Source organism: Myotis nattereri, assembly GCF_964212035.1.
Source record: "Myotis nattereri genome assembly, chromosome: 5".
Lineage (NCBI taxonomy): Eukaryota > Metazoa > Chordata > Mammalia > Chiroptera > Vespertilionidae > Myotis > Myotis nattereri.
In genome coordinates this window covers 89,457,791-89,479,985 of record NC_138080.1, presented here as the reverse complement: position 1 = coordinate 89,479,985, position 22,195 = coordinate 89,457,791, and the positions used below count along the sequence as shown (strand labels likewise).

The following is a 22,195-nucleotide window of genomic DNA, read 5'->3' as shown; positions in this document are numbered from 1 at the left end:
GCTCAGTGAGCTGCTGCTTTGTACCTCGAAAACATTGACTGTTTTGGTGTTTCTGCAGATACTGCTGTGGTCGGGGAGCAAAGTCTTTGAAGAGCTTACGGACATTGAGAGGCAGTTCCACAAAGCCCTGTACACGGTCCGAGCCTTCCTCAACTGCGACAGATACTCTGTGGGGCTCTTAGACATGACCAAGCAGAAGGTGAGAAAGGAGTGAACCTTTCCAAGAACAGGTTAAATATACACCGAGAGGAGCCAGACTTGTGTCACCCAGTCTTTGGCACGGGAGGATGTGGATAGTTGTAGAAAGTCTGTCTCAGTTTTACACTGAGGAGAGGAGCACCAACATTTAAAGGGGGGAAATCAATCTAGGGCACAGGTGAGTAAAAACAACCCGCATCTTCCCTCGTCAGCTAGAAAAGAAAGTGTAGGTGAGAAGGTGTGGGTGAGTGATAAAGAGATTTCTATATAGGGTGACAATCCAGAAAGAAGAAAGCTGCCAACTTCAGGAATTCTCAGAAAATGCACTCAAAGGTGGGCAGAAGCCTGGCCTATGGTTCGGAGAGCCCAGGGCTGACCCAGGCAATGGAAGTGGGGGCAGAGGCTTCGGTCTAGTCCCTCAGAATGCTCAGGGGCCAGGTTTGCCCCAGATACGTTGGCCAAGGAGAAAGAGCCCGAGAAGGTCCCTGGCATTGTTTTTCAGCTAGGTTTCCCCACGCTAGCTCTCACCTTGCTCTTTCTCTGTCTCTGCCTCCTGAGCCTAATCATGCTCTGCCTTGGAATAACCAAATAACATTCCAGAGTTATTTAGATTTGTGATTTCCTATCCCAAAGGTCCAAGGTACAGAACTCCTGTCAGTTTCACTTTTATGCCTTGTCATGCTGAGCATGGCACACAGAGCAATGGAGACTCTCCCAATATTTGGTTGAATGAGTAGGTGAATCGCAGAATCTGGGGTTGGAAAAGACCTTAGATCTAGTGTAGCAATAAACCCTTTGATAATCCTTCAGAAAGCAGCATATGAATGGATTCATACAAATGAGTGGTTCTTTTAAAAATATATATATATATATTTTTTATTGATTTCAGAGAGGAAGGAAGAGGGAGAGAGGGATAGAAACATCAATGATGAGAGAGAATCACTGATTAGCTGCCTCCTGCACGACCCCCACTGGGATCAAGCCCACAGCCCGGGCATGTGCCCTTGACCAGAATCGAACATGGGACCCTTCAGTCCACAGGCTGACGCTCTATCCACAGAGCCAAACCGGCTAGGCAGTGGTTCTCAACCTTTGGGTCGCGACCCCTTTGGCAGTCGAACGACCCTTTCACAGGTGTCACCTAAGACCATCCTGCATATCAGATATTTACATTATGATTCATAACAGTAGCAACATTACAGTTATGAAGTAGCAACGAAAATAATTTTATGGTTGGGTCACAACATGAGGAACTGTATTTAAAGGGCCAGAAGGTTGAGAACCACTGGGCTAGGGCAATGGTTCTTTTTTAAATCCAAAAAATTTCTGAGTAGCTGACTTGAAAAACTCCATCTTAAGATGCCCAATTTTTACCTTAAAGGATCTGCTCTATGCTGTAGCATTCCGCCCTCCATTTCTTTTAAACTCCCTGTGAAAGGGGGAGTCACATTTCAGCAGGAACATTCTAATTTAGTCATCCCCCAAACATGGAACACCCTAGCAATTAGAGGTGAGTTGGGCTGCCTACAATCACTCTAAGAACCTATCCCCCAGGTTGCTAAGGTCTTACCTGACCTATTGTCATTATGAAAGGAGTAAATAAAGCCACTGACTTTTACACTTTAACTGGGAGAACTTTATAGTCTGTGAATGCCCCACTTTCCACCAATCCCTTGCTGACGACTTCTGCTTCCCCTCAGGACAATCTTCAGAGCCACCCAGTGTTTGATACAGGCAGTGTCAGCCCAGAGCACCTGTCCTTCTGGGCTCCTCTAACATTTGTGTTCTCCTTCCATTACTGTTTGGTTCTTAGCCCATCCACCTGACCGGTCCTCCACTACTTGATTGCTTCTTCCATGAGACTGCAAGTTTCTCCAGAGTGCAAACTGGGCCTTATCCATCTCTGTGTATCTAGCAGAAAGCATGTTGTGGGGCTCAGGTAGGGCTCCAGTTCATGTTTAACACCCAGAATTGAATTTCGTCCTATTTTCCTCTGGATGATATTAGGATAGGCAAATCACCAAGACAAGATTGTTCAAATAAGAGAGAGGCCAAGAGCAAGAGGGCTTGGCATCCTACCCACCAAAATCCAGCACTCATCTATCACTGACCCTAAAAATTCACAAATGAGCAGAGAGGGCACTGGAGGACAGTGCAGCTCTGAGTACAGTGGGAAACCAGTTGAGGAGCAGCAGGAAGAAGCTTGTTGCAGTGTCCCAGTCGGTTTCTTCTCCTGAGTCCAAGCGATGGTTCGGTGCCTTTGCTGGCTCCTTCTTCTCTCTCTGCCCATGTCTTTCTTTGTCAGATGTCTTCAATGTCATCTTTCTTGTTGAATCTCAGATACAAGTCTATCCATATTCAGCACCATTGCTTTTTCTTTCTCATTTGGAAAAAAAAATTTTTTTTCCTGATTACAAAAGCAATATATTTTACTATGGAATAACTGCTAAATAAATTATAGTCTCATTCCAATCACCCAGGGAAAACCAGTTGTTACTCCTTTGCTGTGAATTCTTTGAGAACATTTTCTATATATAGTTAAACATTTGGGTCACATGATCTATATTCTTTTGTCACCTCACATTTTTCACTTGTCAGTATATCATGGACACCTTTTTAATCAATACATACACATCTGTAGCACCATTGTCACTGTATGCTACAACAATCTTAGGCTGTTTCTAAGTTTTCACTATTATAAATGATACTGCAAAGGACATTGTTTTAGCCAACCCTTCCATCATGTATTTTCAAGACATGTAATTATCGTTTTCTTCATGCCTAGGAATTTTTTGATGTGTGGCCAGTCCTGATGGGTGAAGCTCCACCATACACTGGCCCAAGGACTCCGGATGGAAGGGTAGGTCTCTCTCTGGCCTGCTCAGTATGATAAAATGTTGAATGAAATGCAAATGTAAAGCACTATAAAAACTGCTGACTTTAAAAAAATCACTTGGGTATTTTTCTTCTCTGGGTTGGGATGTCTCCCTTAAAGTTATAATTTCTCACTATAGCCAAGTCCTATAATTTACAAGGTTCTTTAATATCTTGTTGGAATTTCATAGTAACCTAGTAGGTTGAACAAGAAGGAATCCACATTCTCATTCCTCAAAAGAGGACATAGCCCTAGAAAGATCAAGCAACTTTTTAAAGAATTCACCCAGCAGGAGTTCAGATAATAAGACCTGGAAATATCCTTACTATTTAATTGAGAGTATATAAATTGGTAGCCAGAGGGCAATTCAAATGAATAAGTAAACTTGTCTGACTGCATACATTTAAAAATCTATCTTTTTACTTTTAAAAAATTGAATTGGTAACTTAGCACTTAAAAAATCAAGGTATTTCCCATACATATCTATAGTCTCGGTTTCTTTTGAAAAGTAGAAGATCAGTCAAAACCGGACCCACAATCCCATAGGGTAAATTTGACTGGAGCTGGGTAGCAGCTATCTCTGTAGAATGTGGTCTGAGCTCTCCAGTTTGCCACAGTCCCCTCCTGTGAACACCTGGTCCCCCCTGCTCACATTTTTGTTTCTGTCAGGCCTCTAGGCATTCGAGCTTGTGACCGCTGGTCTCATACCATTGCTTTTTTTCAAGATGAGGTACAAACATTTGAAAGAAACTGATGTGATATGAGTGGGAATGTGGAAATGGTCCAGGGTAAATAGACTGAGCCCTCAAATGGCCTATAGAACCTGTGGAATAACTGAGTGACCTTAGCTGAGGCCACACAGGGTTAAGTAAGCAGCAGAGTCATTTCCTGGAGTGAGTTTTAAAGCAGTGCTTTCCTACAAGCCCTTTTAGCCTGTTTGAAATGGTATGTCAATTTCTGCTGGGAGGTTTGACCCCACCCAGCCCACCCTAACCCTACTCAAAATAAAGATGTGTGTGAGTTTGTGGTAGACTCAAACTCTGGGAATTCAATATGAACACCCTTGCCTGTAAGCTTTATTAACACACCAGAAGAGATTTCAACTTTGGAATCCACATGGTCTGCTGTGCCTTATCCAAAATGACCTTTATCACTTACTGTCGTCCAGTTTCAAACTATTCTTTTACTCACACAAGTTCATGATTTCATTAGGAAAGACGGAGTCTTCAAGGTTTGCGTCCTATACCACTGTCATAAGCTATTTGGGTGCACATTTCCTTTTTAAGTACAGCTTTTCATGTTGGTATAGCTGACATGTTATGAGTTTTTGCTCCAAAATATGAGCTGGCCTTGTATCTCCTGGAATTTAGGAGGGGAGGAACTACAATAGAGATCAGCATAGCTTTCAGACACCATCAGCTTCAACTAACTTCAATTTCCGTGGCTGCTTTGATATCCAGGTCTCTGAGCTGAGCCCTGAGATCAGAGGTCATGTCTAACTCCCAGGTGGCCAGAGAAATGTCGTGTTTTACCTTATCTGGCTCATCACCCTCGAGTACCCTGACCTTTAAGATTGAACTGAACAGGGTATTTTCTTACTGAGCACCAGCCCAGGAAGAGCTGCCCGTCATTTATTTAATTCAAGAAGTTTTGTTTTCACTGAGGTAATTAGCACACTCATAGCTAAGACTTTTCCTTCCCCAAAACCTTCTCCATCTCAGGCAGCACAGGCTCAATCAATCCTTGCAAGACTATGAGTCATTACATTGAGATGGAAAAAGGCCAGAAGGCAAAGGACGTTGGAATTGGTTGGTTGCTCACTTGTAAGGTGAGCTTGGCCAAATAGTTCCTTGGACTTTTCATTTTCCCATTTAGGGGAGCTGTCCCTGAACTCATCTCTAAAGTCAGTTCCAGGTCTTGGATAGCTAGTGAGGACGGCACACACAGGCCTGAGCTAGAGCCCAGATGCAGCATGATGAGACTGGCCAAAAGTGAATCTTCTGAAAAGAGCATGGGCATGGAGGAAAAAAGCCTGAGTTCAGATTCCTGCTCACCAGCTAGTTCTGTGGCCTGGGGGACCTCTCTAAGCCTCACCTTCCTCATCTGTACCACCTGGTAATCAAGCTGACCCAGGAGGGCCCTGGTAACTAAAGCGAATCATACACTGACACACCGTAGGCACACTAGTCATCATGGCTACTTGGGTTGACTCTCACTCTCTGCCAGGCACTTAACACAGATTACATCACTTACTCTTTTCAATGAGTTTATGGAGGAGGTCTCCTCACTTTCCCCATTTGGCAGTTGAAGAGATGGAGGTCGGGAGGTGGTCAAATAATTTGCACATATTCAAACCCAGAATGCTTTTCTTTCTGGTAACTGACATCACATCATGCTTTTTAACATTCCCTTTTGTCTGCTAACATCACTCACTCACTTTATCTGCCACATTCACATTAAAAATAGAGCTTTTGTCTGGATTTTGACTAATTAACCTCCCCAGATCTTGGGTCTAAAGCTCCCCCAATGGCAGTTACCGCTCACTTTATCTCCTTTTAAAAAAAAAATTATGTGTGTGTGTGTGTGTGTGTGTGTGTTGATTATTAAAAAATTATAGAGGCTGATTAGGCTTTATGGGGAGGGGAACAAAACAAAAAATAGCACTAGTTTTAAAACTAGTACCTTTCCACACACGATGATTTGGCTATGGCTATATTTGTGGCTCTTTCAAAGACCCCTGTGTGGTAGCCTTAGCAGCTCAGGTGGAAGGTAACAAAGGCGCTCATTGATGGCTCAGTTTTGACTTTCCAACGGCTGAGAACTCTTACATGAACATGGCCTTGAAGGCAACTTGGCTGAGCTACAGTGTATGGAAAACGCCCTGTTTACCTAGGGCACACTGATCTTTTTGTTGCTTTCTGTGAAAGCATATTAATTTTCCTGTAGGTTTCAAAAAACCCACGTCCATTTCTAACCTTTCTAAAGGAGTCTCATGGACTCCCTCGATAGGACAGGCTGTGGTGCCCTGGGAGCTGGCAGCTTGCCTAGGAGTGCAGTGAGCAGCCAGGCCCAAGGACAGATGGCCCTGCAGCAAAGACCTGCAGAAGGTCGAGAAACTCATGGAAATCAGCCTCCTCCTCCTCCTCCTCCTCCCAAGTGGAAACTTAGCTTTTGACCAAAGTCCCAGCAGCTAATGCAGCCATCTTTGCTTTCTAGAACTGCCTACAGGGTACTGCCTTTTATGACTAGATCCCATGCTTTGTTTGGGAAAAGAGTTCTGGTGCCTAACAACAACAGCACACATGCACTACAGCTGGGGACACTGAGGCTCAGAGAGTACACCTAGTCAAACCAAGAGTAGAGCATGAGCCTTCACTCTAGAGCAGCGGTCGCCAACCTTTCGGACCTCACGGACCACCAGTGGTCCACGGACCACCAGTTGGCGACCACCTCTCTAGAGCATTTCATCAAGTTGTGAGGTTCATCTAGTCTCCCCTTGGATGCTTCCTACTCGAGGGGGCTCCTGTCTACCCTGGGGCAGCTGTTATCCTTGGAAGAGCTCAGGCCTCTGCCCCCTGATTAGCCAGAGCGTGCCTTCTGGAAGGACTCAGTCACTGTAGCTGCTGCCAGTGCTGGTCATTGAAGAGCAGAGCCTCTCCCACATGAAGAAGCTCATGATCGCCTGCCTACCAAGTGGACCTTCAGACATCCTTGCCTGGATCGGGAATTTTTCTTTGTGGAGGTTCTGAGTCAGGAGGTTTGTGTGGGGCCCAGGTTTCTACATGTCAATATTTAGAGCAGCACTTCTCAAAATATCTGGAGTGAAGGAACTGTTTTCTTTGCAAATTTCTAATCCATTTTGGACTGATACTTTCAAAATGTGTTAAAATATATAGCTAGAAACAATGAGAATTTAAACAAACATGCAAAATGTAAGTCTCTCTTCTTTTTTAGTTTCAAGAGACCTAACTTAACTCAGTCAAACTGTTATAAAAGTTCCTAAATGCCAACTCTCAATTTCTATTTTCATATAATCATGGAAAAGCAATAAATAGTTTGCAGACAGGTATCAGTCCAGGGGCCCCACTCTGAATGGCCCTGTTCTAGGTGAGAGTGATGCAGAATACAACACTGCTTTAAGCTGGTAACCGTAAGTGACATAGCAGAATGAGCACTGAGCCTAAAAGTCAAGGTTCTGTTCCTGGCTCACTGAAAATGAGTCCTTTCTTCTCTCTGGTCTCATTCTTCCCATTGTTGGATGCTTGCTGACTTGCCTGTCACACGTGGGAGTTGAAAGGATCTGATCAGGTATTGGAACTTGCCCCAGAGAGCGAAGGGAAAGGAGCTGTGCCAGTGTCCAAATGCATGCTAGGAAGTCATGTAATTGAACAGGCCTATTCTAAGAGGATGGGAGTTTTAATGGTGCAGGGAGGTGGGAAGGATGAAAGAGGTGGAAAGTGAGTTAGGGGGCATGAGGCGTGACTGGGCAGACAGGTATGAAAGAGCTGACATAGCAAAGAGAGCAGTTGGACGATAGGAATGAATGAGAAAAGGGGCTATGACCATAGAGCTGAGGCCTGTATAGAGCCTGGCTGGGTTGACAATGATTCTAAGTGGGACTGGAGCCTCCTTTCAACTCCCCTTTCTCCCTAGACTTCAGCAGCAGTCTCTCTCTCTCTCCCTCTTTCTTCCTGGGCTCAACTTCCAGATCCCCTTGGAACACTTCCCATCCCTCTCACCAGCCCCAGATCCCAGCCCCTGCTTGGCCACTGTGAGCTGTGTCTAAGGAGAAGCACAGTAAACCATGAGAGTCAGCTGAGGACAGTGAGCTGCAGAGGCAGCTGGGATACACCCTTGGAGAGTCAGGCTGGTGCTTCTGGAAAACCACGAACACAGAGTGAAAAACACAGCCTGTGTCATGGGCACACCCCTGCTGAAGTTCTGTCTCAGACGGTGAGGGTATATATTTCTCTATCTCGTTTGCCTAGGAAATCAACTTTTACAAGGTCATCGATTACATCCTGCACGGCAAGGAAGACATCAAAGTAATCCCGTAAGTCACATGACCATACCTAACTTCAAGTGGACAGGTAATGCCACCCTATCATGTTACCAAAAGGAAGTGAGAGAATATTTGTAAGTATCCTGAACGGCTGCCAGCGTATATGCCATGTAAATTAATAGAGGGGGAATATGAATAGTAAATAAATGCTTTATCAAACCAGAAGACAAAATAAACATTTAGAAAGGACATAAAGTAGGTGCAAAAAATACAAAGATGATATTTCAATCTAAATACATCACTAATTACTTTAAATAGAAATCAACTGAATGTTCCAGTTAAATGACAAAGGTTGCCATGTTGGGTAAGAAAGAAATCCCTCCCATTTCATTGACTCTAAAATATACGGTTTTCTACTTGTTTACATTTCTGAAATAGAATCCATGACATTGTACAATTGCTGCCACTCAGACAGTCGTCAGATGTAGTTACTATTGCCTGCCTTTGCAAGAACTAGGTCATAACCATTCATATTGTTATGACTTCATTTGAGTTATATACATTGTTGGTTATATCCATATTAAATTTAATTGCCATATAAAGTGACTTAAAGAAATTATACTATGGTCTGGCTGGCATGGCTCAGTGATTGAGCATTGACCTATGAACCAAGAGGTCACCATTCAATTCCCAGTCAGGGCACATGCCCGGGTTGCAGGCTCGATCCCCAGTGTGGGGCGTGTAGAAGGTAGCCAATTGATGATTCTCTCTGATCATGGATGTTTCTATCTCTCTCTCTCACTTCCTTCCTTTCTTAAGTCAATACAAATATACTTAATAAAAAATAAATTATATTATAATGCAGCATTGAAACCAAAAGTTGCTTTGCATGGCACAAAAAGACAGGAAAAAGGTATAATCTATGATTAAAATCTATATCTAAATTCTAAAAGAGCTGTGTTGACGTTAATAAAGTAATAATTTATAAGGTCAAAAAGCATTGCATTACAGATGAATTGGAAGCATTTTATCTTTCTCTGTTGCATACATTAAGACACTTAGTCAAGATCTGAGACTCATTCAGGTATAGTAATGTAAGCAGGTGCTGGGAGCAGCCAGAGCATGGAGGGAGGGCAAAGACCCAGATTCAAGTTTTTAGTCCAACTGTCCTTATAGCAAAAGTTACCATTTGTCTTTGGCCTTTACAGGAATCCACCTTCTGACCACTGGGCTTTAGCAAGTGGTCTCCCCACTTATGTTGCTCAAAATGGCTTGGTAAGTAATACAACTCAGAAGCAGGGGAGTTTTAAATCAGGTGGAAGAGTGAAAGGATTTCAGTTCAAGAGTGGGGGAGAATATAATGAGAAGTGAGGATGTCGAAAAGCCCGATTCTCTAATTTCTCAATTCACCCGAGAGTTGGTCCAAGGAGATGAACAGAATATTGACATTTGAGAAAATATGAAATACACAGAAATAGTCTCACTGACTAAATAAAGATACTTATGCATATGTCCAGGGCAAAGTCATGACTGGCTGGTCTTCCAGGCTCACCACAGACGAAACCCCAAACTTTCCTACCAGAGACTTAGCTACCACTCCCAACCCCTCATCTCTGCTACATTTCTAGCCCTACCATGGATAGCCAAGCTCAAATGCTCTGCCTCCCACCATACCCCACCCGCTCAGGGTCAAGGGTGGAATAACAGCATCCCCTGCTCCAGAGAGAAGTGTCATATATGTTAGCTGCACATCACCCCCATATTTGAGTCTAGTTACCCCTCTATTATACCCCAAGTGCAACACAGAAATAGATGGAGGTGTCTAAAGACTTAGGAGAATGTAGGAAATAAAATGGAAACCAAGGAAGTAAAAAGTTTTAACAAGAATAGAGACAACCAAATGCAACACAAGTGGTCTGTGAGCTAAGAACTAAAGCCCATTGGGTTTGGCAATGAGGAGGTCATTGGTGTGCTCCCTGAGAGCAGATTTGTTGGCGAGGACAGAAACCAGTGTGTGGTCTGCTGAGGTGTGAATGGGTAATGAGGAGGTAGAGAATGCGAAAGGAAGAGGAAAAAACCTGGATGGTTGCAATGGAAACAACATGGGGTCAAGGGAGGATTTCATTGTCAAAGACGGGAGAGACTCAAGCATGCTCATGGGCTGAGGGGAAAGAGTCCTGGGAGAGGTCAGAGATCAGGAGAGAATGATGGCAACCGATGGTGCTGGTCCAAGGGGAGGCCAGAGGGACGGTGCAGTGGGTGGGCAGTTCTCAAAGGAGCAGGGACAGCTCACCCTCTGAGACCACTTTTTATCAGTGGATGAAAAGAGAAAGGCTAGGGAAATGCTTTCGCAAGTCAAGACCAGACAGAATTTCAACTCCTAGACATCCCTTAGCCACATGCCTCCATGCGTTACACACTACAAAACTACACAGTGGCCCCACAGGCAGGGCCCTAGCGGGATCAGAGAAGTGCCATCTGCATGGTAGGAGTACAAAATAATAATAAGGGGGTCCCATGTTCAGGAGAAGAATCTGGCAATTACAGCAGCACTACAGCACTCTCCATTCCTTGTTCTACGTTGGCATTGGTACCCCAAGGAAGGAAAAACTCTTCCCTGGCAAAACAAACAGAACCCAAATGTCATTGTTTCAAAGATGCTTAGAGCAGCATTATTTATACGAATAAAAAAGAAAAAACAGAACACAACCCAAATATGCAATAAAAGAGGGAAAACAAAACAGCCCTTAATAATGGCAGTTTGTAGCCTTTACTTTTTCACAGTTTGGAAATGACTCGGGAGCAAAGCAAATGCTAAGAAGTAATGTTTACAAGGCAGCTTTTCTGTCCAGTAGCCTCAGTTAATAATTCAAAGCCATCTCTAGCGTGTCTACCTAATGAAAAGAATGTGGATGCCCTGGGCAAGGACACAGTGTTTCTGAAAGAGCACGCATTGCTTCACCTGGCACTTTGTCAAGTCTAACAACAGCTCCTTTATTCCTTTTCACGGCTTTTAGATCTGCAACATCATGAATGCACCTGCAGAGGACTTTTTTGAATTCCAGGTAAGTAATTTTTATTTTCTGTATTAGTCACATGATACTTCCCCCCCTGAAAGAATATCAGAACACATTAGACTCCATCTACTTTATTGGAAAGCATTCTCCACCAAGTGAAAACATGAGTGGGGAAAAAAGATCATGTGCCCAGGGAAGTGGGGAGGGAGTTAATTTGGTGAATTCCAAAGTCCCATTCAGTTTAACATTCATATCCTTTGCTTTCTGGCCCCAGGACCTTTGCTTATGCTGTTCTTTCCCCAACTATCATCTTCTGCCCAAATCCCTTCTGCCCTTCAATGACAATCTCAACTGCTATGAAATTTCAGTGAAGTTTTATTCTGTTTTCCCTAGCTGAATGTCATATCTTCCTCCTTGGGATCTTCGTGAAATATTGTTTAGTATTCCAGTTGATTTTGTTTGTCCTTTTCACAAATGTTTGTGAAGGGTATCCTCTGTGTCAGGCGTATAGGCACAATGCTATCCTCGTCAAAACGGTGGACCAGCCAGGCATGGTCTTTATCTCCAGGGAGCTCAGGTCACATGCCAGGAGAAGCAGGTCAGGATAAGGGCCAAGGGATAGAGGAGGAAATCTCTGGGGACAGCGGTTGGGCTGACTTAATCTGAGAAGAATCGAGGAATGTGTCCCTGAGACATTATGTTTGGCAGCAAAGAAAGGAAAGATTTCACGAAAGAGAAGGCTTATTGGAAGAAAGTAAAGAGGCCAGCGAATCTGAGAAAGAGACTGATGGGGGGAGGAGCAGGGGGAGATGCAGACAGAGGCCAGATCACGCAGAGCCTGAAGGCCACGCCAAGGAATGTTTCTCTCTGTTGATGTACCTCCTTCATGTTTTATGATCCTTCCTCGTCTTTTAGACGAATTCCTTTCAGCAAAATATTGTCTTCTTTTGGTCAAAGTTTAGGTCTTATCCTTCTTGACCTCTTCAGCTCTAGGCATCCTGTCAATATTTGAGTTTCCTATGCTAAGTTTAACAAAAACAAATCTTTTGCAATCAGGAAATAATTAAGAAGGGAAGAATAAAACCACTGCCAGGTCAATTATTGAATTATTTTGTACTCCTTAAAGAACATTATGAAAGAGCTCAGAGGGAACATACCTCCGAAGTTAAAATATACCGTCTTGGGTTGTGATTTTGTCTATATCAGTGCGACAGGCCCAACTGTTACGGAGAGTTGTTACCCTGATTACAACCATGACAGGACTTGGTCTGTACCCAAGTCATCTGATGGATTACTGTTTACCCACATTAATAACTCAAATCTGATCTTGTTTTCAGATTCTAGCCTTCCGTCTTCCACTCATCCTCTGTAGGATGCCTATTTTATGTTAAAACATAGATTACATCAAGTAACTTCCCTGCTTCAAAATCTTCACTGTTTTCCCATTCACTTTCAATAAAATCTGTTTCCTTATCATGGCCTTCAGAAGGACAGGATTCCCTGAAGTCTAAGTAAAGAGTCAGGGGGAAGGCAGGTCTTGAACTCGTTTCGTGACCATAGCCCTGTGCTCCTTGGGGGATGTTCTGTATCCCTCTGGGAACACTCTCCCACAGGTGCTGAGTTCCAGTGTTATTTAAAGAATAACAATGATCTCTCCGCCTTAAGAATCTTGGGAACATTTGAACTGGAAGACTCTCCAACTCCAGGAAGCCTTCCTTGACTTCCTTCCCTCCTCTGACTTCCTCAGGACATGCAGAACTCCCCACATGCAGTATAACTGCTCATTTAACTTCCAGGTTATGAGCTACCTTGGAACAACATCTGTGCCTTATTTGCCTTGGTTTCCCCAGCTTCTAGCTCAGTTCCTTGCACAGTGTAAGATGTTTGATAAACACTTGATGAATCAGTGGGCAGAGAGTCTAGCAAGTATATAGCCCAGTGACCCCCATTTTATAAATGATGGAAGTGAGGCTCAACAGATGGGAAATGGCTCACCACGGCACCTAAGGATTGCCCAAGAAATGTCACCTCTATTTTCTATTGGTTCCACGAAGCACATGCTCTTACTACTGCCCCCCTCTATAGATGAGAATATAGAGGCCCAGGGAGAGAAAATGGCATGTCAGAGCAACACAGGAAGTCTGCTAGAGAGGCAAAGGCACAGTCTATCTACCTGATTAGTTCAAAGTTACAAGAATCCCCAACGTGGCCCCTTCTAAGAGTCCCCTCTGGCGGGCACCTGTATGGGGAACACTAGCTCCCTGAACTAGTTGTATGCGCACTGCCTGGCATACAATGGCCCTGACATCTTATGAATAAAAACAATATAACTATCTGGCTAAAGGAGTGCCAACCAGATGGACTAGCTGCTCTTAGCGTTTGTTTGGTGACTGAAGCTATGCAAAACCCAACAAAGTCTACGCTCTCGCGGTCCCTTAGCCAACCCGGGTCATGACTCGGCATGCAGTGCATCGCAGCTGCCTCTGCAGCCTGGTCTCAAGGAAACCGACTCTGGTTCTTGTCTTGTAGAAAGAGCCTCTGGACGAGTCTGGGTGGGTGATTAAAAATGTCCTTTCTATGCCTATTGTGAACAAGAAGGAAGAAATTGTTGGGGTGGCCACGTTTTACAATCGCAAAGATGGGAAGCCCTTCGATGAAATGGACGAGACCCTCATGGAGGTATGGTTTGCAAGGAGGTCTTCTGCCGTTGAGATTCAGAGCTTCAGAGTCAGCCCGCCCGGAGTGTGGTCTCGGGGGCCCAGTGGTGGGGACCCCACTGTGCTGCTGCCCAATCTGTGGAGGGCGGGGAGCTCACGCAACCCTGACTTAACTGCCACGTCTGCTTTCTTCGCTCTCCCTTCTGCACGGCCACATGTTATTAGAGAAAGCCACAGGCCCGTTTTAAGAAAATCAATAAACTTTACCTTTTAGAGCAGCATCAGGTTCATAGCAAAATTAAGCAAAAAGTACAGAGTTCCCATCTACCCCCCTACCTTTGTTCCCAACGTACACACAATACATTCCCTCTTGTGGCATTAGTATGTACAAGAATGAAGCTTTATGTATGTTAGTGTTTTACTGAAAGTGCATTTCCATGCATTATTTTATCCTCACAACATCTCTTTGTGAAGGGTTTATTAAACCCATTTTATAGGAGAAAATGGAGGCTTAGAGAGTCTTGCCCAAAGTTACAGAGGCAGGATCAAACCTGGCTGTTCTGCCTCTGATCTTTCTTTCTTTTCTTTTTTTTCTTCTTTCTCCAGTCTTTGGTTCAATTCCTGGGCTGGTCTGTCTTAAATCCTGATACCTATGAGTCAATGAACAAACTGGAATATAGGAAGGATATTTTCCAGGATATGGTAAAATATCATGTGAAGTGTGACAATGAAGAAATCCAGAAAATCCTGGTGGGTAAAGCCCTTTTCTTGCTCCTTCTTTCTGGCAGAGACTTTGCCCTGGAGATGTGGCCAGAGGGGGTGGGGGTGGGGGTGGGGGAGGCTGAAAACTCCGAGAGATGGGGATGGGCTGCGGTGGGCTTGCCCCAGACCCTCAAGTGAAATGGATGAATGGATGGATCGACCAGGGCCAGAGGATTGTACATAATGGCTGCTGTGAGGCCTGGGGACAGCTGCCCCTTGCTGGTTCACTTCAATTTACTTTCAAGTAATTAAAAAACTATTTTAAAATATATTTTTATTGATTTCAGAGAAGAAGGGAGAGGGAGAGGGAGAGGGAGATAGAAACATCAATGATAAGAGAATCATTGATCAGCTGCCTCCTGCATGCCCCACACTGAGGATTGAGCCCCCAACCCAGGCATGTACCCTTGACCGCTATTGAATGGTGACCTCCTGGTTAATAGGTCAACACTCAACCACCGAGCCACGCCGGCCGGGCCAGTTAGTACTTTGACCCCATTTTACAATGAGGAAATGGAGGATCAGAGGCATTCAATAACACTGCTAGTAAGTAGCAGAGCTCAAATTTGGATGCCAGCTCCAAAGCCCACGACTCTGAATTTGCTCATCCATGAATGGTAAACAGCAGCCTCGCCCTAGCCGGTTTGGCTCAGTGGATAGAGCATCGGCCTGCAGACTGAAGGGTCCCAGGTTTGCTTCCCGTTAAGGGCACATACCCGGGTTGCAAGATCGATCCTCAGTAGGGGGCGTGCAGGAGGCAGTCGATCAATGATTCTCTCTCATCATTGACGTTTCTCTCTCTCTTCCTCCCTCTCCCTTCCTCTCTGAAATCAATAAAAATATTTAAAAAAAGACAACTCCCCCCAAACCAGCAGCCTCTCTGAGTTGATGGTCCTCTTGCAAGGACTTCAGAGGAAGGAGACAAAGGGAAGTGTAAAGTGGAGGCATATTTAGACCTGAGATGTCGTAACCTGTTTTCTTCTCTCTGCTATGTTGGGCAGAAAACCAGAGAGGTGTATGGAAAGGAACCGTGGGAATGCGAGGAAGAGGAGCTGGCTGAGATCCTGGTGAGCACGGGCCCTGACCTAACAAGCACAGGGTGTCCTCTGAGCGTGTAGGGATGGGGGGGTTAAGAGGGTGATGGGGGAGGGGGGAGGAGGTTTGCAAAGAGTGACCCTTGTGGCTCTGCTCTGATCCTCCCAGCAGACCCAGGACCGGGACAGGCCTGGGGGGAGACAGGGAAAGACACAGGAACACTTGATTTGTCTCAGTCACTTGACTCCATTCCTTCTATAGCAAGAAGAGCTGCCAGATGCAGAGAAATATGAAATTAATAAATTCCACTTCAGTGACCTGCCCCTGACGGAACTGGAGCTGGTGAAATGTGGGATACAGATGTATTATGAGCTCAAAGTGGTAGATAAATTTCATATTCCACAGGAGGTAAGGTCAAATCTCTTTGATTTCCCTTTTTTCTTGCTTCCTTGCTTTGAAAACTCAATCTGGAAATTTAAACTTAATCCATACTTAAAAAGAGTATACCTTTGGCTTTTGGGATTTAAAGTATTAGCCATGTTGCACAGATGAATCATTTATCAAAAATGAAACACACAGTTCCTCTGCATTTGGGGTGCATTGGCTTCTTGAGGTGGGCTTTCAGGCACTGAGTTCCGAAGGCTGTGAGTTCATGGGGTGAAATAAAAGGGGGTCCTATAGTCAAATGAGAGTGGGCAACATCGGTTAAGTCCGTTTAAGAAGGACTTTTCCCCTGCAGAATTCCTTATTGTAAAAGGAGGGGTATGGAGATGGACAGAGAAGGTGGAGGTGGGAGTGTATTGTGGGAGAATTTTCCAGATTTGTTGGATTCAAAGTGTTACCCCAAGCCACATCAGCACAGCCTGAGAATGTATCAGAAATGCAATCTCTCTCTCCCAGCTCTAGCGAATCAGAACGTGTGTTTTAACAATCTCTCTGGGTGATTCTAATAAATTTGAAAGCCGCTGATTTAAAGTCCCCTTTTGTTTTCCTTCCCTGCAAAATTCCTGTTAGCTTCTCCCCGGCCAGTAGCAATCTGGGGCACAGTTTGGGAATCACTGATGAAACTCAATTGGTGGAAATAAACGGAGTGACTTCTATCCACCTGATTTCATAACACCCATTCCCATAGTGCTTAGCAGTTGCAAAGGGTTTGCACAGCATTATCCATCAATGACTAGTTCCCACCTCCTGGTGCAGCAGGCAGGGCACCCGGGGGTCCTTGCTGCCCCGCTGATGTGCATGTGTTCGCAGGCGCTGGTGCGGTTCATGTACTCCCTGAGCAAGGGCTACCGCAGGATCACCTACCACAACTGGCGGCACGGCTTCAACGTGGGGCAGACCATGTTCTCCTTGCTGGTGGTACGGCGACGACCGACCTGGTGCAGCTCCACACAGCAGCAGCAGCAGCAGCGTTGTCCACTCTATTTATTGCTTTTTAAGATTATGCAAAAGAGCACATGCTCAGCATAAATGAATTCCAAGATTATAACCCCAGTCCAGTTATTTGGAGATAATCCTGGCATAGCACCATCCAAATTCTCTACTGGAAGCTTCAAAACTTATTTGTATGCGCGCGCGCGCAAACACATACATACACACACACACACACACACACACACACACCTTATTTTGTTTGTTATTCTATAATATTCTTTTTTATTTGAAAATAGATAAATATACAATCACACTCTTTATATATTTTTTATTATGGTAAAATATACGTAATGGAAAATTTTAATAATTTTTAGGCGCTCTATTTAGTGCAGTGGTTCTCAACCTTGGCTGCACATTAGAATCACCTGGGAATCTTTTTAAAATCCTGATTTCTGGGCCTCATCCTCCAGAAATTCTGTTTCTTTGTTATTAATGTTGTGGCCCCACCCGATAACAAAGAAACAGAATTTCCGGAGGATGAGGCTCAGAAATCAGGATTTTAAAAAGATTCCCAGGTGATTCTAATGTGCAGCCAAGGTTGAGAACCACTGATTTAGTGGCATTAAGTACATTCACAATGTTGTGCAACCATCACTACGATCCATCTAGAACGTTTTCATATCCCACACAACTCCCTGTTCCCCACACTCCCGAGCTCCTGGTGACTGCCATTCTACTTTCCATCTTTATGAGTTTGAGTAGAAGCAGGTTTATTTTGCTCAGCACACTATTTTCAAGGCTTATATAATTGAATGGTGCAGAGAATCCTGTATTGTTTAAATATACCACATTTTTTTACTCAGCACTAGTGCTGGACATGGGCTTGTTTGCCCTTTCTCCCTTACAGACAACGCTGCCGTGCCCTTGGATGGATGTGCTAATGTATGTTGGTGTTCCTCATTTTTGGCTCAGAGGATTCAGAGCGCTTTATATTTCACTTAAGTGATTTCCCATGCAGATAATGATGCAAATCTCTGCCCCACCTTCCTCATTCTCATTCCTTTCTCTGTGGCTGGAATGGTCAGGCCAGAGTAGGCACTGGAGCCTGGAGGCAGGAATTCTGGCCCTGTCACCAAATAAAGTGATGATGACACCGCTTAGACTTGACTTATTTTTTAGAGTCACAGAGTCAGCATCACCTCTCCAGGCTCTTCCTCCACCCCCTCACCCCCACCCCTCCTCCAACACTCAACGATTCCCCAGGGCTGTACTTGAACCGGTAGACCAGGTTCGGATGGCTAGCTTTACCAGTCTGGCCATGTTCAAAAACCCTCCGAATCGTACAACCTCGCGGCCGCAAGTTTCTCATCAGTCATCTATCCCAATGCCCTTCGCCTCTAGTGTGCAGATTGGGATACTGAGGCCCAGAGAGAGATGGGACCAGCAAAGGTCACTCAGGAGGAGGGAGGGTGACCAGCCGTCCCCGTTTGCCTGGGACAGTTCCAGTTCCAGCATGGGAAGTCCTGCATCTCAGGCAAACATCTGGTCTCCCTGCGGCCACAGGGGCAGAGCCAAGATCAGATTGATGTTTCCAAGCTCGAGGCCCTCCACTTGCCCTTCAGTCCTGCTTCCAATCCTACAAGACAGGAGTGAGTGGCACCTCTGATTGTCCTTCCAGACCGGAAAGCTGAAACAATACTTCACAGACCTGGAGGCCTTGGCCATGGTCACCGCTGCCTTCTGCCACGACATCGACCACAGAGGCACCAACAACCTCTACCAGATGAAGTGAGCCAGCCCTTCCCAGCCCCCCCTCCCTACCCTCTACCCCAGGATCCATTCCCCAAGTCTGAACAGATTCCCTGGCCCGGGAGTAAGTCCTGCTGTCTATAGCTCCCCACTTCCTCCTGCCTTTTGGGTCTGGGTAAACTCCTGCAACAAACAGAATAAATGATTCCCAACTATTTCCACGCCCAAATGCCTGGAGCCTGGGAATATGTTGCCCTATATTCAAAAGGGATTGCAAAACTATGATGAAGTGAAGGATCTTGAAATATAGGGATTATCCTGGATCATCTGAGTGGGGCCCATGTAATCAGAAGAGTCCTTATAAGGGGGAGGAGGGAAGTAAGAGAGGAGAGAAGATACTACACTGCAGGCTTTGAAAGTGGGAGATAAGCTGCATAATCCAAGGAATATAGGTGGCCTCTAGAAGCTAGAAAAAGCAAGGAAATAGGTTCTCCCTAGAGTCTCCAGAAAGAAAGGCAGTATGCAGACCCATTTTAGACTGAACTGTAGAGCTGTAGATAAAATACATTTTTAGTTTTAAGCCATTGAGTTTGTCATCATTTTTTATAGCAGCAACAGGAAACATACATTAAACTCCCTCACTCTCTTCCTTCCCTTCCTACCTACTGAACTAATTTAAGCCAAGAGGTTAGTAACTGATAATCATTCATCCACCTTGTATTGATAATGCTCTGAATACAAGTGTGGTAGGCCCTAAGCTAGGCAAAGGAGGTACATGCTGACCAAAACAGACACAGTCCCTGTCCTCTCAGAGCTTAGATTCCAGATAGGCTCTGAAGCATAGTCCTTGAACCATGATCTTGGTGGACCCTCATGACCCACTTGTGGGCTGGGCAGAGCAGGAATGAATGTTATACCCATATTACAGATGAGGAACTGAGGCTCTGCCCAGCGCCCATAACCTGAAAGTCATTAACAAGCACCAGAACGTGCTCCTCTGAGTCGTCTCAATACTTGCACGCTGCTCCAAGGCTAGAGACTGTGTTTACATCTTATCTTGTGAGAAGCTAAGTACTGAGGTCACTGTGCGATCCATGGTAAGTGCTGAAAAAATATTTATTAAATAAAGACGAGAAAAAACACACCGCTTTGAGGATTTAATGGCTTCCCCTAAGACTCAGGTATGGAGGATTTAGGGCTTGGTGACCATTAAAGAATGGCCCAGCGCCAGTGTTTATGGATGACTATAGGAGGTACATGAATCTCTAAAATTGCACTTGGCATTGTGTATGTTTGTGCCTTTTTCTGGGGATGAGAGTCCACACTATTCAGCAGCTTCTCTAATGAGTCCATGACCCCAGAGACCCTCAGAATCCGCTAAAGCCTAAGGGCTAGGAGACCTGATGTCTAGTCCCGGCTCCCACCCTCACTGTCTGACAAGTTCCTCTCACTCTGGGCTTAGCCTCTCTGCCGGCAGAATTAGGAGGTGGCAGGACTGGGTGACGTCTTTAACCTTCATCTCCGCCATTCCATGTTGATTCTCTCTGTGTGTGTCTCCCTTTCTTTGCCATTCAGATCCCAGAACCCACTGGCCAAGCTCCATGGCTCCTCCATCTTGGAAAGACACCACTTGGAGTTTGGAAAAACATTGCTGCGAGATGAGGTAGGAGGAGGGCCCTCTGCACAGGAGCCCCCACCTCACATGAAGCCCGCGTGTGGCCAGGCAGCGCTCTTCCCATTGGCCTGGGCTGCCTCTCCCATCATCTGGGGTGACCATCAGTAGTTGGGTGACTTTACCGCCAGGATCACTTCTCACACCTCTCCTCTGATTTTCTCCTTAGGGCTTGAACATCTTCCAAAACCTCAATCGCAGGCAGCACGAACATGCAATCCACATGATGGACATCGCCATCATTGCCACAGACCTCGCCCTGTATTTCAAGTTAGTATTTCTTCTCATTTTAAGAATAAGAGTAGCAATAGCAATGATTATTACAATAAGAAACATCACAGTTCCAAGCGATTCATGTGTACTGTGTGCGAGGCACAACCCTTGTGCTACGGACCATTACTTCTCACCACAGCTCTGTGAGTTAGAGAGCATCGCTCCCATTGTACAGATGGAAAACTGAGAGCCAGGGAAAGAGATTTGCTAAGATCAGACAACAAGTTGGACAGTCTGGATTAGAAACATACGTCTTCACTCCCAGGCCCTGGTTCTTTTAATGTTGTTTTGTTAATCATGTTGTTTTAAGAAGCCTCTATCTGAAATAGCCGATGTTAGAAGCCCAGGCGTGTCTTATTCTAAGATTTGCTCCATTAACAAATCGGTGTGTTTTGTAGGAAGAGGACAATGTTCCAAAAGATCGTGGACCAATCGAAGACATTTGAAACGCAACAGGAGTGGACGCAGTACATGATGCTGGAACAGACGCGGAAGGAAATCGTTATGTGAGTTGAGATGGGGCTTAAACCCTGATCCTCTTATCCCAGGGTCATAAGATGAGCTGCTGAAGTGTCAGGCCTTGCTGCCCTCAGAAGACCCCTGGGGCACTGTCCATTTTGGAGGCCTTTAACATCTGGGGGGGAAATGAGGTTATGCCAAACCAGAATTGTAGAAATCATGGTATATAATTAACCCTTTTTTGGGGGGCACTTAAATTCAAAACAATACAGTGTTATTTTATTTCTCTGTATAAAAAAAGTATAATATTCGAAGTGTTTCCTTCATATAATTCGGAATTGGTGGTAAAATTATAACTTTAACATTTTTTTTTTACAAAACAGAGTATTGTGCTAATTATGATTTGAGTGATAACTATGTGTCACTCAAAATATGTGGCTTCACTTTAGTATTTCTTTCTATATAGCAACATCCTGCAGTCTAGCTGTGCTATTCATAAACGAGTCGCCTGATTTATATAAAATGTATCGTGGCCCTGTTAGCAGGAGGTCTGTTAATGGGACTCAAATAGAAGTTCTCTGGTGAATACCTTCTTTCACGTCTCTCAATGAGCTCCCACGAGTCACCTCAATTCATGATGGGGTAAGAAGCATAAATGAAAGGCCCTTTGTGAATACGTGGCCCAAGTCCCTGGCTCCCCTGTGATGGGTCCTGGGTGTTGACGGTCAGCGGAGACCAGGCCTTTCCAAGGAAGTGTCAGGTTGATTGTTTATCTCCAGGTGCTTCTGTGGAGATGAGGCTTGATTAAGTCACAAATGTAGCAACCTCTGCCACAGAGAAGGGGCAGCCACCGGGACAGGCGCAGGGAAGAGGGGACAAGGGGCAAGTTGTCATTCTCTCAGCCCTGCATTGTCCAATCAGGCCTCCACAAGGGTCCCCGATCCTTGGGAGCTGTGGGACCTGCTCCCCCTGAGCAGGGTGCACATTCAGACTACCGACCAGGGAGCAGCCTCACCTGACATTTCAAAATGGCGCAGCGGAGAAGTGAACAAGTGGAAGAACACCCTGTTCCTGGGTAGGGGGACTTTATATTAAACTTTGTCTATGCTCCTAATTATT

The 22,195-nt window shown here is 45.0% G+C and overlaps 1 protein-coding gene across 1 annotated transcript in view; it reads left to right on the top strand.

The window, feature by feature from the left end:
* The window catches only part of PDE6A (phosphodiesterase 6A), a gene marked incomplete at its 5' end in the record, with an annotated part of 45,566 nt that overhangs the window by 8,114 nt on the left and 15,257 nt on the right, over positions 1-22,195 (top strand). Inside the window, 14 exons of the mRNA XM_081091038.1 lie at positions 59-199; positions 2,984-3,058; positions 8,062-8,126; positions 9,284-9,350; positions 11,093-11,140; positions 13,622-13,771; positions 14,356-14,499; positions 15,513-15,578; positions 15,808-15,954; positions 16,801-16,908; positions 18,602-18,711; positions 20,248-20,335; positions 20,514-20,614; positions 21,016-21,123. Coding sequence (XP_080947164.1) covers positions 59-199; positions 2,984-3,058; positions 8,062-8,126; positions 9,284-9,350; positions 11,093-11,140; positions 13,622-13,771; positions 14,356-14,499; positions 15,513-15,578; positions 15,808-15,954; positions 16,801-16,908; positions 18,602-18,711; positions 20,248-20,335; positions 20,514-20,614; positions 21,016-21,123 — 1,418 coding nt within the window. The remainder of the gene's footprint in view (positions 1-58; positions 200-2,983; positions 3,059-8,061; positions 8,127-9,283; positions 9,351-11,092; positions 11,141-13,621; positions 13,772-14,355; positions 14,500-15,512; positions 15,579-15,807; positions 15,955-16,800; positions 16,909-18,601; positions 18,712-20,247; positions 20,336-20,513; positions 20,615-21,015; positions 21,124-22,195) is intronic.